The sequence below is a fragment of the Camelus ferus genome, chromosome 34 (assembly GCF_009834535.1).
Source record: "Camelus ferus isolate YT-003-E chromosome 34, BCGSAC_Cfer_1.0, whole genome shotgun sequence".
NCBI classification, from domain to species: Eukaryota; Metazoa; Chordata; class Mammalia; order Artiodactyla; family Camelidae; genus Camelus; species Camelus ferus.
In genome coordinates, this window is record NC_045729.1 from 8,757,237 (window position 1) to 8,774,417 (window position 17,181).

At 39.2% G+C, this 17,181-nt stretch overlaps 1 protein-coding gene across 3 annotated transcripts in view; it reads right to left on the reverse strand.

The window, feature by feature from the left end:
• The window catches only part of PDE3A (phosphodiesterase 3A), a 492,862-nt gene that overhangs the window by 264,532 nt on the left and 211,149 nt on the right, over positions 1-17,181 (reverse strand). Inside the window, exon 1 of one of the 3 annotated variants that reach the window (XM_014559110.2) lies at positions 14,214-16,441. The exons of 1 other annotated variant lie outside the window; for it this stretch is intronic. In XM_014559110.2, the coding sequence (XP_014414596.2) occupies positions 14,214-15,173 (960 nt within the window). In that variant the 5' untranslated portion in view covers positions 15,174-16,441. Of the gene's footprint in view, positions 1-11,621; positions 12,218-14,213; positions 16,442-17,181 lie in introns of those variants that run through there. One more of the 3 variants, XM_032473219.1, reaches the window with a different exon arrangement.

Sequence of the window (17,181 nt, forward strand, 5' to 3'; positions counted from 1 at the left end):
TGTGGAAGCTGGTAAGAAGAGGGAACAGCTAGAGGAATATTCTTATATGATGACATAAACAACCACTATCTTCTACTGAGGGCCATAGTGGTGAACTAGCTCCTTTCCATAGATTGTAAGCAGGAAGTTCTTGTTATTTGAGAATAATGGTCTCATTGGCAAATAATGAGAAAAAGGGAGGTTATGACGAGAACTTTACCACAAAAAATTAAACTAACAATTCTGGAAAAAAAGAAAACATTTTGTTTTTCAAAAACAAAGCACAGATTGTAACAGCAGCAAGAGCAGAAATAAAGTTTCCGATGGGGTTATATGACACATAACTGCACAACTGAGTCAACACTCACCAGACATTTTCACAAACACGTTCAAAGACTCCAATCAATTTTCCTCAATATCCTCCTCTCCTTCACCGTTTTTCACTCACATCATTTTCTTCTGAAGCACCTGTCACCATCGTTGTCACATTTTTCTCTTTCCACTGTTAACCTGTCTGACTCTCAGGGCTCTTCAACTGTAATTAAAGCAACTCTCTAGTATCATCTTAATTAACTTCAGAAGACCTGCATCTTTTGCTAGACCCTGCAACTCTGTTTTCTCTTTTTTATCAAGTGCAAAATTGTTTGCATTATTTCACACTGTCCTTTCTGATATTTACCTGCCATCTTCAATGATGGGGCCCTAACGGGTAGGAATAGATACCACTCCTGTTCAGTGGGGAGGGATGTTTGACAAGAATCGATGGCCATCGATTCCACTGATTTAATCTTCACACCCCAAGAAGTATTCCTGTGTTATAGATAGGATTATTCAAGTCGATAGATGGGATTAAGAAAGTTGAAGGAACTTGTATACTACAAAGCCTTTACTTGTCTCAGCCCAGTGCATATACTCTTTCTACTTAACATCTGTAGAACAATTTGTTTTTATTTAAGCTCGTAACAGCCTATGAAATGGGTAAAGAAACTATCGCTCTTATCTCCCAGAAGACATTGACCTGCAGAGTGGTCAAGTAACTTCTCTGAGGTATTCTCAATGGGGAAATCAAAGCAAAAACTTTCTGACTGTCATAGGTTGATAAACTATAATCTCTCTCTCTATGGGTATGTATGTATGAATGTGCATGTATGTGTGTATAAATAATATATCAGTTTTCCCCATGCTACTGAGCCAAGTGCTTTTTAACTATTTGCTTAATCAGACTGCAAAAGTCTAAAACTTTCTGTCCAGTTTTAGTGGACAAAAGTTTGTGTGGGGGAGGGGGGATAATTAGGTGGTTTGTTTTTTTTTTTAATGGAAGTACTGGGGATTGAACCCAGGACCTTGTACATGCTAAGCACATGCTCTACCACTGACCTATACCCTCCCTCCCTTAGTAGACAAAAGTTTGAAGCCCTGTGTTTCTCTGCTGAGGCAACCAAAATGCTCCTTACATCCTTAGATTTCTGGACCCCACTCTACACATATCTAAATCAGAATATCTGACCATAGGACCTCAGAATTTGCATTTTAATAGGCTTTCCAGATAATTTTTATTTACAGCAAAAATTGAGAACTATAGCATTGAGAACACAGAACAGCTCGATTTAGAAAGTGCCAGATAGTGTAATCAAAAGAAGGTGAGGTCAAGTGATCTCACAAATTCTGAAAGCATCCAAAGGAAATCTATTAATCTATGAATGAGAGACATTTACTATTAGAATTCATAAACAATGGTTTGATTAACAGGGCATTATAATTATATAAGGTTAGTTAGCACCAGGGAAAAAGAAGTAAGAGTATAGGCATATTGAAATACTTAGTAACAAAGAGTCAATGTGAAATAGAGTCGATCTTAAATAAGATATATTTACTTGCTGACGTTTCTAATCAATCTGGTCACATAAGAGGTAAAAGTTCACAGAAGATTACCATAAGGGTCCATTTATAATTCAATGTAATAAATGTGCTATAGAACTAAAAAATAAGAGTCAATGTCTTGGAAAGTCACGGATGTCAGGAAAGTTCATGCACAGCATTATGACCTCTGAAAAATAATGTAAGTGCTTTTGGTCCAAAGACAGGTCCTAAGCCAGTGCATGGCTGGACTTCCTACCCAGCATCCAGAAGCAGCCCCACTCAGGGTCTCCTCTTTCCAAATCATAAAGAGTTCTAGATTTTAAGTGCAACAACAGTATGTTCCCAAAAGACCATACAATTAACATCTATGTTTTAAACTGAGGAACCCTTATTTTGATTTTCATCTAGTCTTCTCTCTGCACAAGCAAGATACTAGCATTAATTTCTTTCACTCATTTATGATGGGCAGTTTCCATTTCTAAATGCCACTTGATTTTTTAGATAACTTACTTAATCAGTGTTCAGTTATATCTGGACCCAGCGTTCCCAACTGAATTCTCACAGTTGATGGCTTACAGCACTGAAAACACTTAGAAGCTCCCATTGTCATTCTCCAAAGGGCTTAAGAAGAGCCAATTCAATTATTATTCAAGTCAAAATGAACAAGAAGTGGACAAAATGAGGCTACTGTCTTAATAACTGCTACAATGTAGGTCCTGTTTGTCTAGCAAAAACAATTTCAGTCGTAACAAAAACAAATCATTGAGAGTAAAAACAGACAACGTTCAACTCTATTCAAGATGGTAGAGACATACAGTTAGCTTCCTGTCCCAAAATGAAGACAGAGTTAAAGGTATTGCTTCTAAATTTTTTAATAAAAATGTCAAATTAATTTAGAAATGGCTCATTTAACCTTAAGAATATATTTTGATTATTTCAAAAAATGAATTATTTATAACTAAATTCTCAGTTTGGAATTTATGCTTTCAAATAGAAACAACATTCAGATTTTTTTAAAAAAAAATAGTATATTCAAAGATATCTTAAACTCTGAAAGTTTTCAGTAATGGCAACCATTCTAAACAATCTTATCTATGAGACCATTTTACATCCACAAACTGAAAGAAACTTGTCCGCATAGGAGAAAGTTGGAAATAACTTTTTTCCTACATAATACTCCTCGTGTATTTTAAGGCATGATAATCTGCTTAGCATACTCAAAAGAGAAGCCTCTAATTTCAGTGAGAGGAGATGACAATATCTGTATTAAATATTAAAACTACAGACACAAGAGATTCTTATTTAACTAAAACTTTCTATTTTAACAAATTCTAATAAAAACTAGATGGATCAGGAAAAAAATGACTGGATAAACTAAAAACTTGTCATTCAATAAAACCTTGTGAACTGGTGATTTTTCAGTTTCCTCTGGACTCTGAAATTATGCTACCAAACTTCTAGATTATTCAGCACAATTGGACTAGCAGTACTGTTGGATGACATTTTAAGTAAAAAAAAAAAGCTAATTTTACCAAGTCAGATATTTTGTAATTGAGTGCAATTGAAAGATAACATAGAGACAGTATTTACATTAGACTTTGCAGAAAATACAGTGACATCAGTAAGAACATCTAATAAGAATACAGACCAAGAGAGGGTAAAAAGGTGGTGGCTGAACACCAGCCAACACTTTGTAGAAAGTGATGGCAACAGAGTGAGATTATTCTTCTTCAATTAATTTATTAGCTCAACATGAAAAAGACTTGAATTTTTATTTCTCTAAAAAATGTATCCTATTTCAGAGCTCTTTCTAAAGTTCTACACACGGTGATCACAGTGATAATAGCTTTGGTTATTTTCAGTTGGAACTGAGCTAAAAAATAAATATCTAGGACTCATGCTGAAGGTGGGCTTTCCTACCACTAAGAGCCCAGGTAAATGCAGTCCCTTACCTGACATATGTCAGAGAATACTTTTTAAGTAATAAAAATAGATTAAAAATGGAAGTTCCTAGACTAGTTCATAAGCTATTTCTTCTCTTCTCTCTCCAGAAGTTTACTTAAATCGGTTTAATCACTAGCTCAATCTCAGGAGACTGGGGAGATAAGTGTTTCAGACTAAATCATTTCTTTCTTTTTCATCCTTTTATCCCACCAACCAGCACCCACAACAAGCAAGGCAGCAGGCTGGAATTTTCTAAAGGAAATATTTACGGCTGACTCAGGGAGGCTAAAAAGTTTGATTCCTTCTATAATGAAAACTGTTGTGACGTGAATCTGACTTCTTCAGTTCTTAAGCCTAGAAAGCAAATTTTCAAGGTAGCCGAGGCAACTCTGGTTGCCTTTCCAAACTTCCTCAGAAACCGGTGCTGAGTCAGGACCCAAAATACTAACTCCCGAACAAGGGAATGTTTCTTATCACAACTCGCACTGCGTCCTGAGGAGCACTTCCTAAGTGCACTTGTTAATTTGATCCTCTAAAATTCTTAGTTTAAAAATAAGAACTATATTAGGATTAACAGACACATGCTACTGTATATAAAACAGATAAACAACAAGGACCTACCGTATAGCACAGTAATATCTTGTAATAACCTATAATGGAAAAGAACCTGAAAACAAATATATATATATATATATATATATATATATATATATATAAATGAATCACTCTGCTGTACACCTGAAACTAACACAACACTGTAAATCAACTATATTTCAATTAAAAAAACTAGAACTATTTCCTTTATCTGTACTCAAGCTAGTTTAAAAATGTTCAAAGGACACTGATTTCACATGGGTTGCCACAAAATAAAACATTCCCCCCAAAATAATATTTCAGACTTACACTAGGTTTCTTTAAGAGGATTATACCTGGAGAGGAGGAAACACTTGCCACAGACTAGCATAAATATTCAGTTATTTAAACTGACTTCAGAAGATGGAAAATTTCTATTAAAATCCTATTAAATCAAAACCACAAGCATCTTGCATAAAATTATTTCAATATTCTGACAAGGGATTGTTGGGTATGGGACACAGAAAGGGATTCCTTATATTTTTTTAACACACTCTGAGAAGAATCTATAGGCTGACAAAAATATGAAATAAAATGCATTTCTTGGGAAAAAATATTTACACATGCACACATACATATCTACACACATATATAGAGTACATTGTTGGAAAAGAAGACTGGCCAAAAAAGAAAATTTACAAGACCAACCTCTACATTATTTTAAAGCAATTTCAAAATTAGGGCAAATGAGTAGTTACATTCAAATACAAACTCTTTCAAATAACAGTTATGATTATTATGTCACTTTATTCCTCAGCTAACTACTTCAAGAAGTCTAAATTAAGCCGGCTCCACCAGGAGTGAGACTGAGTCCACATTATTTCTTTTAGCCAAATGGGCTTCTTTGTATATCACTGATTCTGTTACTTTTTGTTCTTTTTAGATTATTTCCTAAATTCTATGTGAAAATCTACATATCTCACTATTGTTATTCTCTAATGCGAAGATAAATAATATTTCTATGCTTTAAAAAGGGGGGCAATTTATAAATCAAAAGTCACGATAAACATCTCACACAGCAGTGAGGGTAATAGCTCAGCGGTAGAGCACATGCTTACCATGCACGAGGTCCTGGGTTCAATCCCCAGTGCCTCCAATTAAAAAAAAAAAAATCACACACAGATAAAAAGCAATATATACAAAATAAATGAATACTTTAAAAAATAACCCTATATATCTATGCACGTCAAGGAACATGCATATATAAATAGTCATTTTCCCACTAATTCTACAAGTAATATCGGAACCACGCCTAGAGTTAATGAATTCACAGAGGTTGAGGAAAGGAGACGGAAGGAAAGTGACATTTAAAAGTTAGTCGATAAACAAGATTATACTGTATAGCACAGGGAAATATATACACGATCTTATGGTAGCTCACAGGGAAAAAAAATGTGACAATGAATATATGTATGTTCATGTATAAATGAAAAATTGTGCTCTACTCTGGAATTTGACACAACATTGTAAAATGATTATAAATCAATAAAAAATGTTAAAAAAAAAAAAAAGTCTTTCACATATGACTGAAACACTGTGCTGTACACCAGAAACTGACACAACATTGTAAACTGACGATACTTTGATTTTAAAAAAGAAGAAAAAAAGTTAGTCTTTTCCATCTGTACGTTTTTCTGAGATCACCCTGCAGCCTGAAATCACAGACCAAAAGCCATCTAATCTCAACTCCTAGCTTAGAAATTCCACACTATTAAAATCTCCAATCCTCTCTATACACAGAACGAAACGGTTTTCGTTTTGTGTATCCACGAGAGTGGGGTTTACATAAGCAACAGTGAGGAACCATCAGCCCTTCAGAGATACTGTTATGATTTTCATGCATTAAAGCTACTAGCAGGTTTGTCACTTTAGTTTCCTAAGTTACTGAGATAACGACCTACATTATAAACACAAGCACTTTCATTTCTAAAGAGACGGCAGATAACCCCACTACAGACTAATCACCATGAACACGACTGACCACGTGTTCGCACTGTACACAACAGCCCTGCCTGGGATGAATCAAACTCTGGGAGGCGAAATCATCATCAGCTGGAAATTCTGATTCTGTGTTATAAATCAGGTTAAAAAAATGCTTCTCTATGAGGGACTGTTCAACTCCCCATCCAACTAAAATCAACATAGTTTAAAATACATGCAATAATGTGAAATGAAGAAAAGAGGGAAAACAGACATGCGCTAAGTATCAGAGCAGTGAGTGGTACAAAAATGAGCTATCAAGATTACATATAAATGTGAATGTCTATATATTAACTGCTCTCAATAAGTCTACGTGGACTTTCCAGTATAATGGAAGAGATGACATTAGTATTCAAGTATTTCACCTCTTAAAAAATGTCTCAAAGGTAGCCATTAGCCACACGTGTCTATCAAGTACCTGAAACGTGGCTACACCAAACTGAGACCTGCTGTAAACATAAAACACACACCACCTATTTAGACTTCAGCACAACAAAACAGAAAGCAACATATCTTGATTTTGTATGTTGATTTTATATTGACCCGAGACAACGGATTAAACAGGATAATCATGGATTTCACATTTTTTTAATTTTTATGAGGCTACTGGAAAATATGAAACTCAGTGTGTGGCTCCTGTTGTATTTCTATTGGACAGCGCTTATCTATAATGTTTACAGGGCTGTTTTCATCAAAGCCACTGGGTGACACTGTTTCTTCACCGAATTGATGCAACCAAAGCAATTTCCTGGCAGAGGAAAAAAGTCGCCCATACACAGGCATACACATACATGCACGCACGTACACATGCCCCCACTAACAGGCATCACGCATTCCTTAAAACTGTTCATATTCTCAGGAATACACCGAAGTTGTTTTACTACTATCTTAGCAGGACTGGCAACACAAAATCTGTAATAACCATTCAGATTCCTCAGTAATAAATGACAGCTCTCATCAAATCAAACAGGCAGAAGTTTAGTTTGTGACTTTTTCCAAATAGCTTTCCACCTTCTAAATGGTCATCTCCTTCAGGACCTCCTCTAATATTACATCCTATTTACTTACATTTTAATGGATTCCTAAGAAAACCGTGCAAAATAAGTTGGTGAACAAAACCCACCAGCTGTTTTTGCTAACAAAGAAGTGCTTTACAGACGTGCAGATTACTTTCTGCCTGGAATTTGGAAACCTTGAACATTTTAAAATCAATTTATTGGAAAACTAAAAATGAAAACAAAAATCACTATTTAAACCACCATTGCACACTCTTCTCTGATGAGATAAAGACTCCACAAGTTAGACCTTGTGATGCAACTAACATTCACTTATGGGACAAAGTCCTAAGTAAGATATTCCAAAGGCTGCCCGGTGCAATCTGATGACCAGAAAATTCACTGTAAGGGCTCAAAGGAGTTTTGTGTTCCCTGTAACACTCAACGGGTTTTACTCAGTCTTCTGATTCTGAATGAGAATTTAGTTGACTCCGAGTGTAAAACCACAAATGATACGTAGACTTAAAATGATCTGCCTGACTCCTTTCCTGCTCGGTTCCCCCAGCAGCAGATTCAAGTCCAAGAGAGAACTGGATAAAAGCCAACATTTTGCCTCAGGCTGACTACACACATTTAGCAGACTCCCCCTCCTCAGCTTTCTTCTCTCTAAAATCAGACTAATTCTAGTCTCCAAACTACAGCCTGTACAGAATTAAGCATGTTAAGATCTCACTGCAACAGGCTACGTACAGTCATATACCACCTCAAGACAGAAAAACAATCATTGTGCTATCTTGTGTATAACAGTGTCCTAAATTCTGTAATGTTCTGACTTTTATTTCAGAAGTCCTATCAATGTATAGTAATTTCCATTGCAAAGAAAAAATTCTCCCTTGACTTCAAAGCATAAACCTGCCCAAAGTCTAAGACATTTATGTTTAACCATCATGTGTTGAGGACCTTCTGAAAATCTGTGACACTTTTTCCCCAGAAAAATGAACTGATGAAGTTTTGCATAAAATTTCAGAGAAAAGATGAATGCCCTGGAGCGAGATTTAAACCCTGCTCTACATTATTATACGCATTCCTTCAACAATGATCTAAGAGGTTACTCAGGTATTTCTTACTGCGATTTCCCATTTTCTTATGTTGATGTCTCATTACCTAACTAGACTCTAGGCTCTGGAGAGTCAAGGTGCTACATCACACCTGTATATAATTTGTAGGGTTTTTAGCAGATGGCTTAATGCCCAAAGTATGTTAACATGACATGTTATAGGTTCACAGATCAAAAACCTTCAGAAATACTATTTGCTAAGGATAGTATCTTCTTTTATACATTCCTGGTGAACACATACAGCCAGCTAAGATTTTTGACAACTGTTATCTGACAGAGCTTTCTCTGAACTACAATTTATGCACATCTTTTAAGATTTTTTTTCACCCAGAGATCAAACCCATGTATTTTATGTTGACAACAGGGCAAACAGACATTCGCAGTGCAAATTTAAGACAATGCCTTAGGACAGCCTTACTGAAAACAAAAACAAGAACTCTTTTAAAAAATACTTCCAATTTTTTTTCCAAAAAAATACTTCCACTAGTAAAAGTTTATACATATTGGTAACTCCTAAAAGAATTTAAATTTCCATGTAAAGGAAATATTGTTCATTTGAATATTAAGAGAACACATCTTTAGGTGCCAAGAACATGGTGTCTGAACTTTCCGAGGTTCATTCTGAATTACTTGATAGAGTTTCACTGATAACATGAATGGAGAAAGTAAAGACAAATTTGAGGGCTTTTTTTTAAAAGATATAATTATAAATATCACACCCAGAAGAGAAAAGGGAGGCGGAGACTCCGTGGGGTAGGAGACCCATGGTCAACTAAAACAATCCACCAGAAACATGCGGGATTATGCATCATCTCACAAAGCTAAAGAAGCTCACCCTATGCAAAAAGGTTTTCTGAAAAATCCAACTTCCACCCCTTAGCCCCAAATAAACTCATTCTTTTGACAGATTACATAACACAAGTTTTCACTGAAGTCTGGATCGACTCTCCTGGGCTGCTAGTGGCACAAACCATGTTAACTGAAAACCTTAAAAATCCAACATATAGGCATAGGCATATTCCTAATTTTGAAGCTCATAAATATCCTACTTCAACATAATAAAAGGGAACTTATTTTAAAAAGAAGTGAAGTGAAATTTGATAAAGCCTTTATGGACCCAGAGTCCTGAAGAGATTCTGCTCAGAGCTGTATTTCCTAACAGAATACAACAAATTCACACAAATGTCACTACAGATATAACGAATGTTTTTTCATGCCAGTGTCACTCACCCTGGCCTGACTGCACCCCCTCTCCCCTGGCTTTTCAAAATGTATTTCATACACAGAGTCACTGTTCTGCTTGTTTATTTAATTAACACGACAGCTCAGCATACACAGCATTTCTTTCAGCTCTACAGTTTTAACTTTTTTACACTTTCAACTCAATACAGAAAGAGTAAAATTCCTGTTTGACTCCTTCCCACCTCTGTAAATTTATATAGATTCACTGACTATTTCTGTCAGTTAAAACAGTTTTTCAGTATGCTTTAAATATCTGTATTCACAAAGTAAAATCACAATTTTGTTCCCTACACAGAAAAAAAATTTCTTCTCCCTCACCTTTCCCGAGGGAGAAGAAAATCGTGTTTTTCCTTTTTAGTGTTTTCAGAAGTTGGCATTAATTCATTTTAATTCTGTCAGCAGGTCATAAATAATCAATATTGTTCTTTGTATCTCTGGAAGCTGAGTTATACTACTAAAATATGATGGAAGCTACAACTAAATAAGGAACCCATGATGGTTTCTGAAATTTATTCAATTTGAGAAATATGTTGTGCTGAAATGTGTTTAGGAATTTAAAGGACATTATACTCTATATTTTCAGAAGACATACTTCTGTATTTTATATTTGCACTGTAAATGCAAGTAAATTATGTTTTTACTAAAGATGTAAGAAGGCCTACTGTATGCCTACCATTGAAAACTATACCTATTTCTCCTATTTTTGTTTTGTTTTTGTTGTTGGCTTTTTTTGCTGGAAAACATTTTTCTTCCAACAGCAATGAAAAACTTGATTCTACTTTTGATAACTAACCACCAGACTCCTACCAAAATTATTATACTCCTACAAAAATCTATTTTTGCTAAAGGTATTTAATGAAGAGCTTTAGGGAATTAGGCATGGGAAATAATTTTGATTTTTAATTACACAATGTGCAGTCTATGGCTGTACCTGATGGATATTGAACCCATCATAAAGAATTCTGTCAGGAAGTGGTACCGATGCATGAATGGTGAGAAGTGTATGGCTTGTGTTTATGTGCAACCATAGGCCAGAATATTAAATTCTTTTCTTGTGTATTTAAAATAAAATGGTGTTGGTTTGGAATCTTTCAAAAATGAATGTGCAAGGTGGTCACAATAATCAGAGGGGACTAACTGGCTAAGTGTGTTCTCTGTTGTGTAGAGAAGTGAGAGAGACACCCCTTCAAATACAATTTCCAAGTAATCAAAATTGCTTAGTTGAAATTTTGTTGAAAAATAACATATTTGCTCATCATTCATAATATCTAATAATTCAATAAATTCTAAGGACCTTAGTGTTCAGAGGGGACAGTGGTAACTTGACAGACACATACCTGCCCTGAGATGTGAACAGCCCCCCTTGGGAAAGATACATACACCTTAATGGAAACATCTGCCTTAACACTGCCAACTAAAAAAAAAGTATAGTTTGACACACTGATCTACAAAATCTTGAAGATACTGGGCCGGTAGGACTGAACTAAAAGCCAGGCAAATATTGCAAACTCGGTCTGTTCTTTAATGAGAGTAGATTAATTTCACTTGCATCCCAAACATACACCCAGTGGCCAATTCACTCTGTGACTGACCACTAGGATCCATGTCTCCTTTCTTTGGTTGAAGCCATCTTTACTATCTATGCTGCAAAACTGAACTCTATATGTAATAGCCAATCTCTTGTTTTAATTATGGTTAGGGAAGGAAGGAAGGGCAGAAGGGAGGGAAATATATAGGTCATTTGGTTGGCCTTATGAAAATTTTATCACCTCTTCTCCTTGACCTTTTAGAATTGAGTCATTGAAGAGAGTGTTCCTAAGCAAGTGGCGACTGTCATTCACGTGGAGAAGAAAAGGCTGAAATTCTCTCACCTTTAAACCTCACAAGGAGCAAGGTCCAAATGAATTCTCAAGAGGCCTCTGCCAGACTCTCTGTGCTTTATGTCCTTACACCTCTATTTAAAATTCACTTGTTGCCTGAATTGTCTTGAGAGGAGATGTTCTTTAAAAAAAAAAAAACAAAAAACTTCTAATCAGGTAGCATTTAGGGCAGTGGGATACATGGTGGTTTTATAATTATTTTGATTCTTGACTTCATAAAGTATGCAGATGACAGTGGTACACTTTGCACCCTTAATCAGAAGTTTGTTTCCTTGTGATAAAACAGATAAGCCATTTACTATATAGCTCCTGAACTTTTCACACAGTTAAACTAACGTATGAGATATTGCCCTGTCTTATAAGATACTAGTCCTTGTTAATTCCCACCCCCCCACACACACAATTATGCTCAGCAACAACTTTAATGGGTCACGTATAAAAACTAGTCTTAAGTAACACCCACACACTCACTCAAGCCCTCATTAAAACTTCAAGTATCTAAATTTCTGCTAAATGTAACCTTGTTTTTCCATCAACCATCAGAGATAGCCTCTCACTTTAGAAATCATCTTCATAAACACAGCCTTTAAAAAAATAGCAACTGACCATGATAGATTGCAAATATACATTGTCAACAGTCTTAATCAGCAAAACATTTAAAAATGCAATGCTCAGTCATTTTCTTATAAACGCACAGATGATTCAAATCCTCCATCAATTAAAATCAGAGAAAACCAATAAAAATCTACGTGTTCATTAACACTGCTAGTTAATTCACCTGAACACTTATCTTAACTCTACCCTTAACTCCTTAACTTTCAAATGTTAGTATGAAATTTCAGAAATTTAATCTCACGGGCTAAATGATATTAATTTTAGAGTCACGTTAGGTATGATTTAATCACAGGATTGCCTTAGAAATTAGGGTTCAATTTTGCAACAATCATATCACATTTCCCTGTAAGTTAAAGAAGAGTGTGTTCTAAACATATTTAAACTAGCAGTGTTTTCATTTAAAAGATATTTGAAAAGAAATTAAACTGTGTTTTTTCCCTCTAATTGGATTACCCTTAATAGACAGCTCACTTTATTCTGGTGATTTCCAAATTTCTACCAAAACTGAGCATCATCAGTCAGCGGCCTGTTTTTAACTTCATTCACTCTTAAGAGTAAGCTCAAACCCAAGAAATATTTGCTTTATCTAAACGAGAAGCTAAGTAAGTACATTTGTTTTAAAATAAACACTGAGACTATGATACTGTCATCCATTCTGCTAAATAATGTCAAACAACCAGTCTGTGTAATCAACTCCATTTCAGAAACAAACTGGCCACCACACCATATGGTGACTGCTATTCCTTAGAAATACCCAGATGATTATCCACAGAATAACCTAAAGAGAAAAAGCTTTCTATGTTTTAGGAGATTTTCTCCCTAAAGTTGTCCGAATAGCACCACAGGTAGGCAAAAATTTAAATGGTGTAAATTTCCACTTGCTGGTCATAACCAGCTCTCTACACACACCCAACCAAGTGTCAAACACATTTGGAGCAGAGAAATGAACACTTAGGTACTCCTGTTCAGAAACAATTTGCATTTAAAGTTGGGACTTGTTCATTTGTGCCTTTTATAGCAACTATACCCCACAATCTCAAAACACTTAATGATAAGGAGATTGGTCTCCAAAATTCAGTAAACTCTTATCTAGGATAACGTCACTCACAATTCTAGATTCCTCCACCTCCTCTCTGAAAGATTTGTAACACCAGCAACTTAGAAATATTCTCCTGAATTAATATTTCCTGTATAAATCCATATGAATTTCTAAATATTCACCTATGTAGATTCAAGAGAATTTTTTTAGTTGACACTAACAGTGTAGTCCACGATTTTGACAAGTTCTGAAGTTCAGATATATTGTTCCCCAAATTGAAGCTTAATGATTATTTAATACAAAATATATTTGCACGTAATAACCTATGTCCCCAAGTTACATTTAAAAACAAACTGGGCCCCACCAAATGCATTAAAAGTTCAAGTAAAACTTACTGCAGAACCATCAAGTGTGTATCAGTACCTCCCCTTCAAGCTTTCCTTGCTTTTACTCTAGAATATTTTTACTGACTTCCATAAACGTTTACTTGTCACTTCAGAAGAGATTTTATACGAAGAAACAAAGAAATCTAGCAAAATTCACGTTTAAAAAAAATCACATTACTAAAAAGAAAATTGAAAAAACTTAATTCGAACATTTCTGCTAAAGGAGGAAAGCATGAGGGCACTTAAAAGTGTAGGGAAGCCAGATGCCAGGTGTAGCAGATCTAAAAAGTTGGCCCAGCTGGGGAAGACCGTGCAAATGCCATCTAGTTTTATGACTTACTCGCGTTCCTATTGTTCAGTTTATAAAATACTGTGTGAGAGGGGGAGAAAAACTCGCTAGTTTTCCAACTAAGTCTGAAGTTCGAGCACTTTTCTAGGCTCTCTTTCCTTCAGTTCCCAGCGCTCGAATTCCCTCCACTTTGTGACGGATCCCAAGGGTTTCAAGTTTTCCCGAGGCGAGAGAGAGGGGCTGCGGGTGCTTACCTGTTCCCTCGGGATGCAGGGCAGGGAGGTCCTCCGATGGGACTTGCTGCTGCAGCCGGACATCTCGGCGGACACCACGGAGCTGGACCGCCTCCTCCTCTTAAACACTGGGATATCTTCCTTGGTCCCAGCGATCAGCTGGGACCCGAAATGCTCCCTCGGAGCCGCCCCCGCGGACTGCGGCAAGATTTGCTCCACGTACCTGGCCAGGAGGATCCCAAGCACGCCGGCCAAGTATGCCAGGTAAGGTCTCCAGGCGACCTTGAACCTCTCTAAGGAAATGAGGGACACGGTCCTGACCGCGCTAGTTAAGGCGATCATGAGGACGCCCAGCCTCAGCCTCAGCACCAGCCATGTCGCGGCGGCCAAGCAGCTGAGCACCACCCCCGCGGCGGGGAGCGAGAGTAAATGATCCTCCCCGACGCCCAGCCCAATCTGGACGAGCGCTTCCCCCCCGCAGCAGGCGGCCAGCAGCGCGACGGCCAGAGGCAGGCGCACCCCGGCGCGCAGGAGGTACAAGCCCATCCAGAAGAAGGCACACAGGAGACTGAAGAGCAGCGCGGAGGGCTGCAGCCAGGGGCCGAGCGGCGCGCCGCCCCCGGGAGCACCTCCCCGAGGCCCCGGGAAGACGCCCCCTTCTGCTCCCGGGGCAGCTTCCTCCTCCTCCTCCGCCGCCGCCTCCTTCCTCCGCTCCAGGTCACAGCCGATCTCCCCGCGGACCAGCCTCACCAGCAGCGCCAGCAGAAAGGACAGGGAGCCCGCGCACAGCGCAGAGGAAAGTTTCCGGGAGCGCCGGAGCGGCTGCAGCACCAGGTCGCCCCAGCAGCCGCGGCAGCCCGAGTCCCGGGGCGATGCGGAGCCCGCGCGACAGTGGCAGTCCGGGCCCGCCGCGGGGGCCGCCCTCGCCTCCCCGGGGCCGGGCTGGGCCCTGATTCTGGCGGCCTCGCCCGGCACTGCCATGGTGCGCCCTCTTCACGGAGTCCTGGAGGTCCCCCCGGCGCCCCCGCCCCGCCACCCACACAGACACGCACCCACGCCCGCCGGTTCGTTCGCCCTCCTCCCAATCCCACCCTCGGAATCCCTCCTTCTCCCAGGCCCGCGAGCCCTTAAAGTTTCAGCTTTCGAATAACTCCTGGAGAAGACTAGATGCTCCAAAGAGACGCCTTCAAGTGGCAAGCTAGCACAGGCAGAAACGATCAGACTTCCTCTTTTTCTCTCTTGGAAAAGCTTTTCAAAATTCTCCGCTCCACCCCCACCCCCGACTTCGGTCCTCTGGGGGTCTCTTCCTACTTCAGGATTTTAAAGATTGCCCGAGGCGGCCGGCGCACGGGGGCCGCAGCCGCTGGAAGAGCTGGGGGCGCAGGGCGAGCTCGGGGCCATCCCGGGCGCAGCTTGGCGCGGCGCTGCTGCGCGCGGGTCCCCGCGGCCGACGGAGGTCCCCCTTCTCTTCCTTCCTGCGGCTCTTTCTCTATCACTCTTTCTTTCTCCTCGGCCGATCCTCCCCGGCACGGCCCCAGGAAGCGAACCGCCATTCCCTGAGGCAGAAAGCACAGCCACCCCTGCGTCTGTCGGTCCAGTTCATGGCAAAGGGTGGAAAAAATGGAAAAGGGGCTAAGAAATAACCAAGAAGTTGCTAAGTCCCGTCGGAGAGAGACACAGTCCGAGAGACGAGAGGCTGCCGCAAGAGAAGGGAGGGAGGGCGAGCGAGCTGGAGTGGAAGGGAGGGTGAAAGGAAAGGGAGGGTGAGAAGGGAGATGGAGATTTGCTCTTTTTCCCCCCTTCTTTTTGGTGCGAGGTTGGTGGCGATCTGCAATTTTGCAGAAGGGAAGCGAGTGGAGACGACTGGTTAAAACTGTTTAAAAAAAAAAAAAAAAAAAAAAAAACAAGCAGCTGGATCGATCTTCAATCCCGCTTGCTTTCTTTAAGGCAACTCCCTAGGAAAGCTCTCGCAGCCCAGCTCCCGCCCCTCCCCCGGGGGAGGCGCTGCTCTCAGCTCCGGTCCTCCTCTCCCCGGAGCCCGGCCGATGGGGAAGGGGTTGCGGAGATCCGTCCACCGCCCAGCTCTCCACAGCCCGGGGTGGGGGGCGAGGGTCTTCGACTGGCCCTCTGGCTGAGCCGTCCAGAACTTTGAAAAAACGGATTTGCTGGGAGATTTGGCAGGCGATAGGAGCCAACAGACTTCTCACTGTCATTAAAAATGACAGCCACATCTGCTATCTGAGTAATTCAAAGATGCTTAAAGGTTCCCAAGTCAGGTAGAACAGCAAACCAGCTTCAGGTGGCATTATTTTAAGGCCTTGACTGCTCCTGCTCGATGGTCTGTTTTCAGAGAACCCAAGCTTTTCCTGTCGGTCCAAATAATGGAGAATCTCAACAAGTTACCTAGCCCATAACAGCATTAAAGAGAAGGGGGGGAGAGCATTTTTTAAAAAATTTTTACTTAACAATGTATGAATATTAGTCAACAGCTGTTGACGGTGGATGGTAAATTACATTGAGATTAAGGGACCCTAGCCTCAAGAAGGTTTACAAAGCCCAGTCAAACAGAAAGTAATATAAAGAAATCTCAAGGGGGGGGGGTGAGGACAAGTAGGTTAACACTAAAGATCTTAGAAGACAGTCTATGCTTTTGAAATACTATGTCTCCCGTGAATAAAGCTTATGAGAAAAAAATCAGGACCCTAGTTATTAATGTTTACAAGGTACACATTTCACGTACTCTAATAATGTAGTATTTGAGAAACTAAAAGAAAATTTTTAAAGCTAACTTTCTGGGCAGATTATGAAAACATAATTCAGTATCTGTTCAATGGACTTTTTAAAGTCCATCGATGTTGGGAGCCAGTTTCTTTTTACACCCAGCACAGGAACATGATAGTCTACTCTTGTTCACTTTTAATATGACTACCTTAGATGTTGTTTGCCCTCACTAATAATATTAATAATAATCCAATTTTGTCTTCATTAT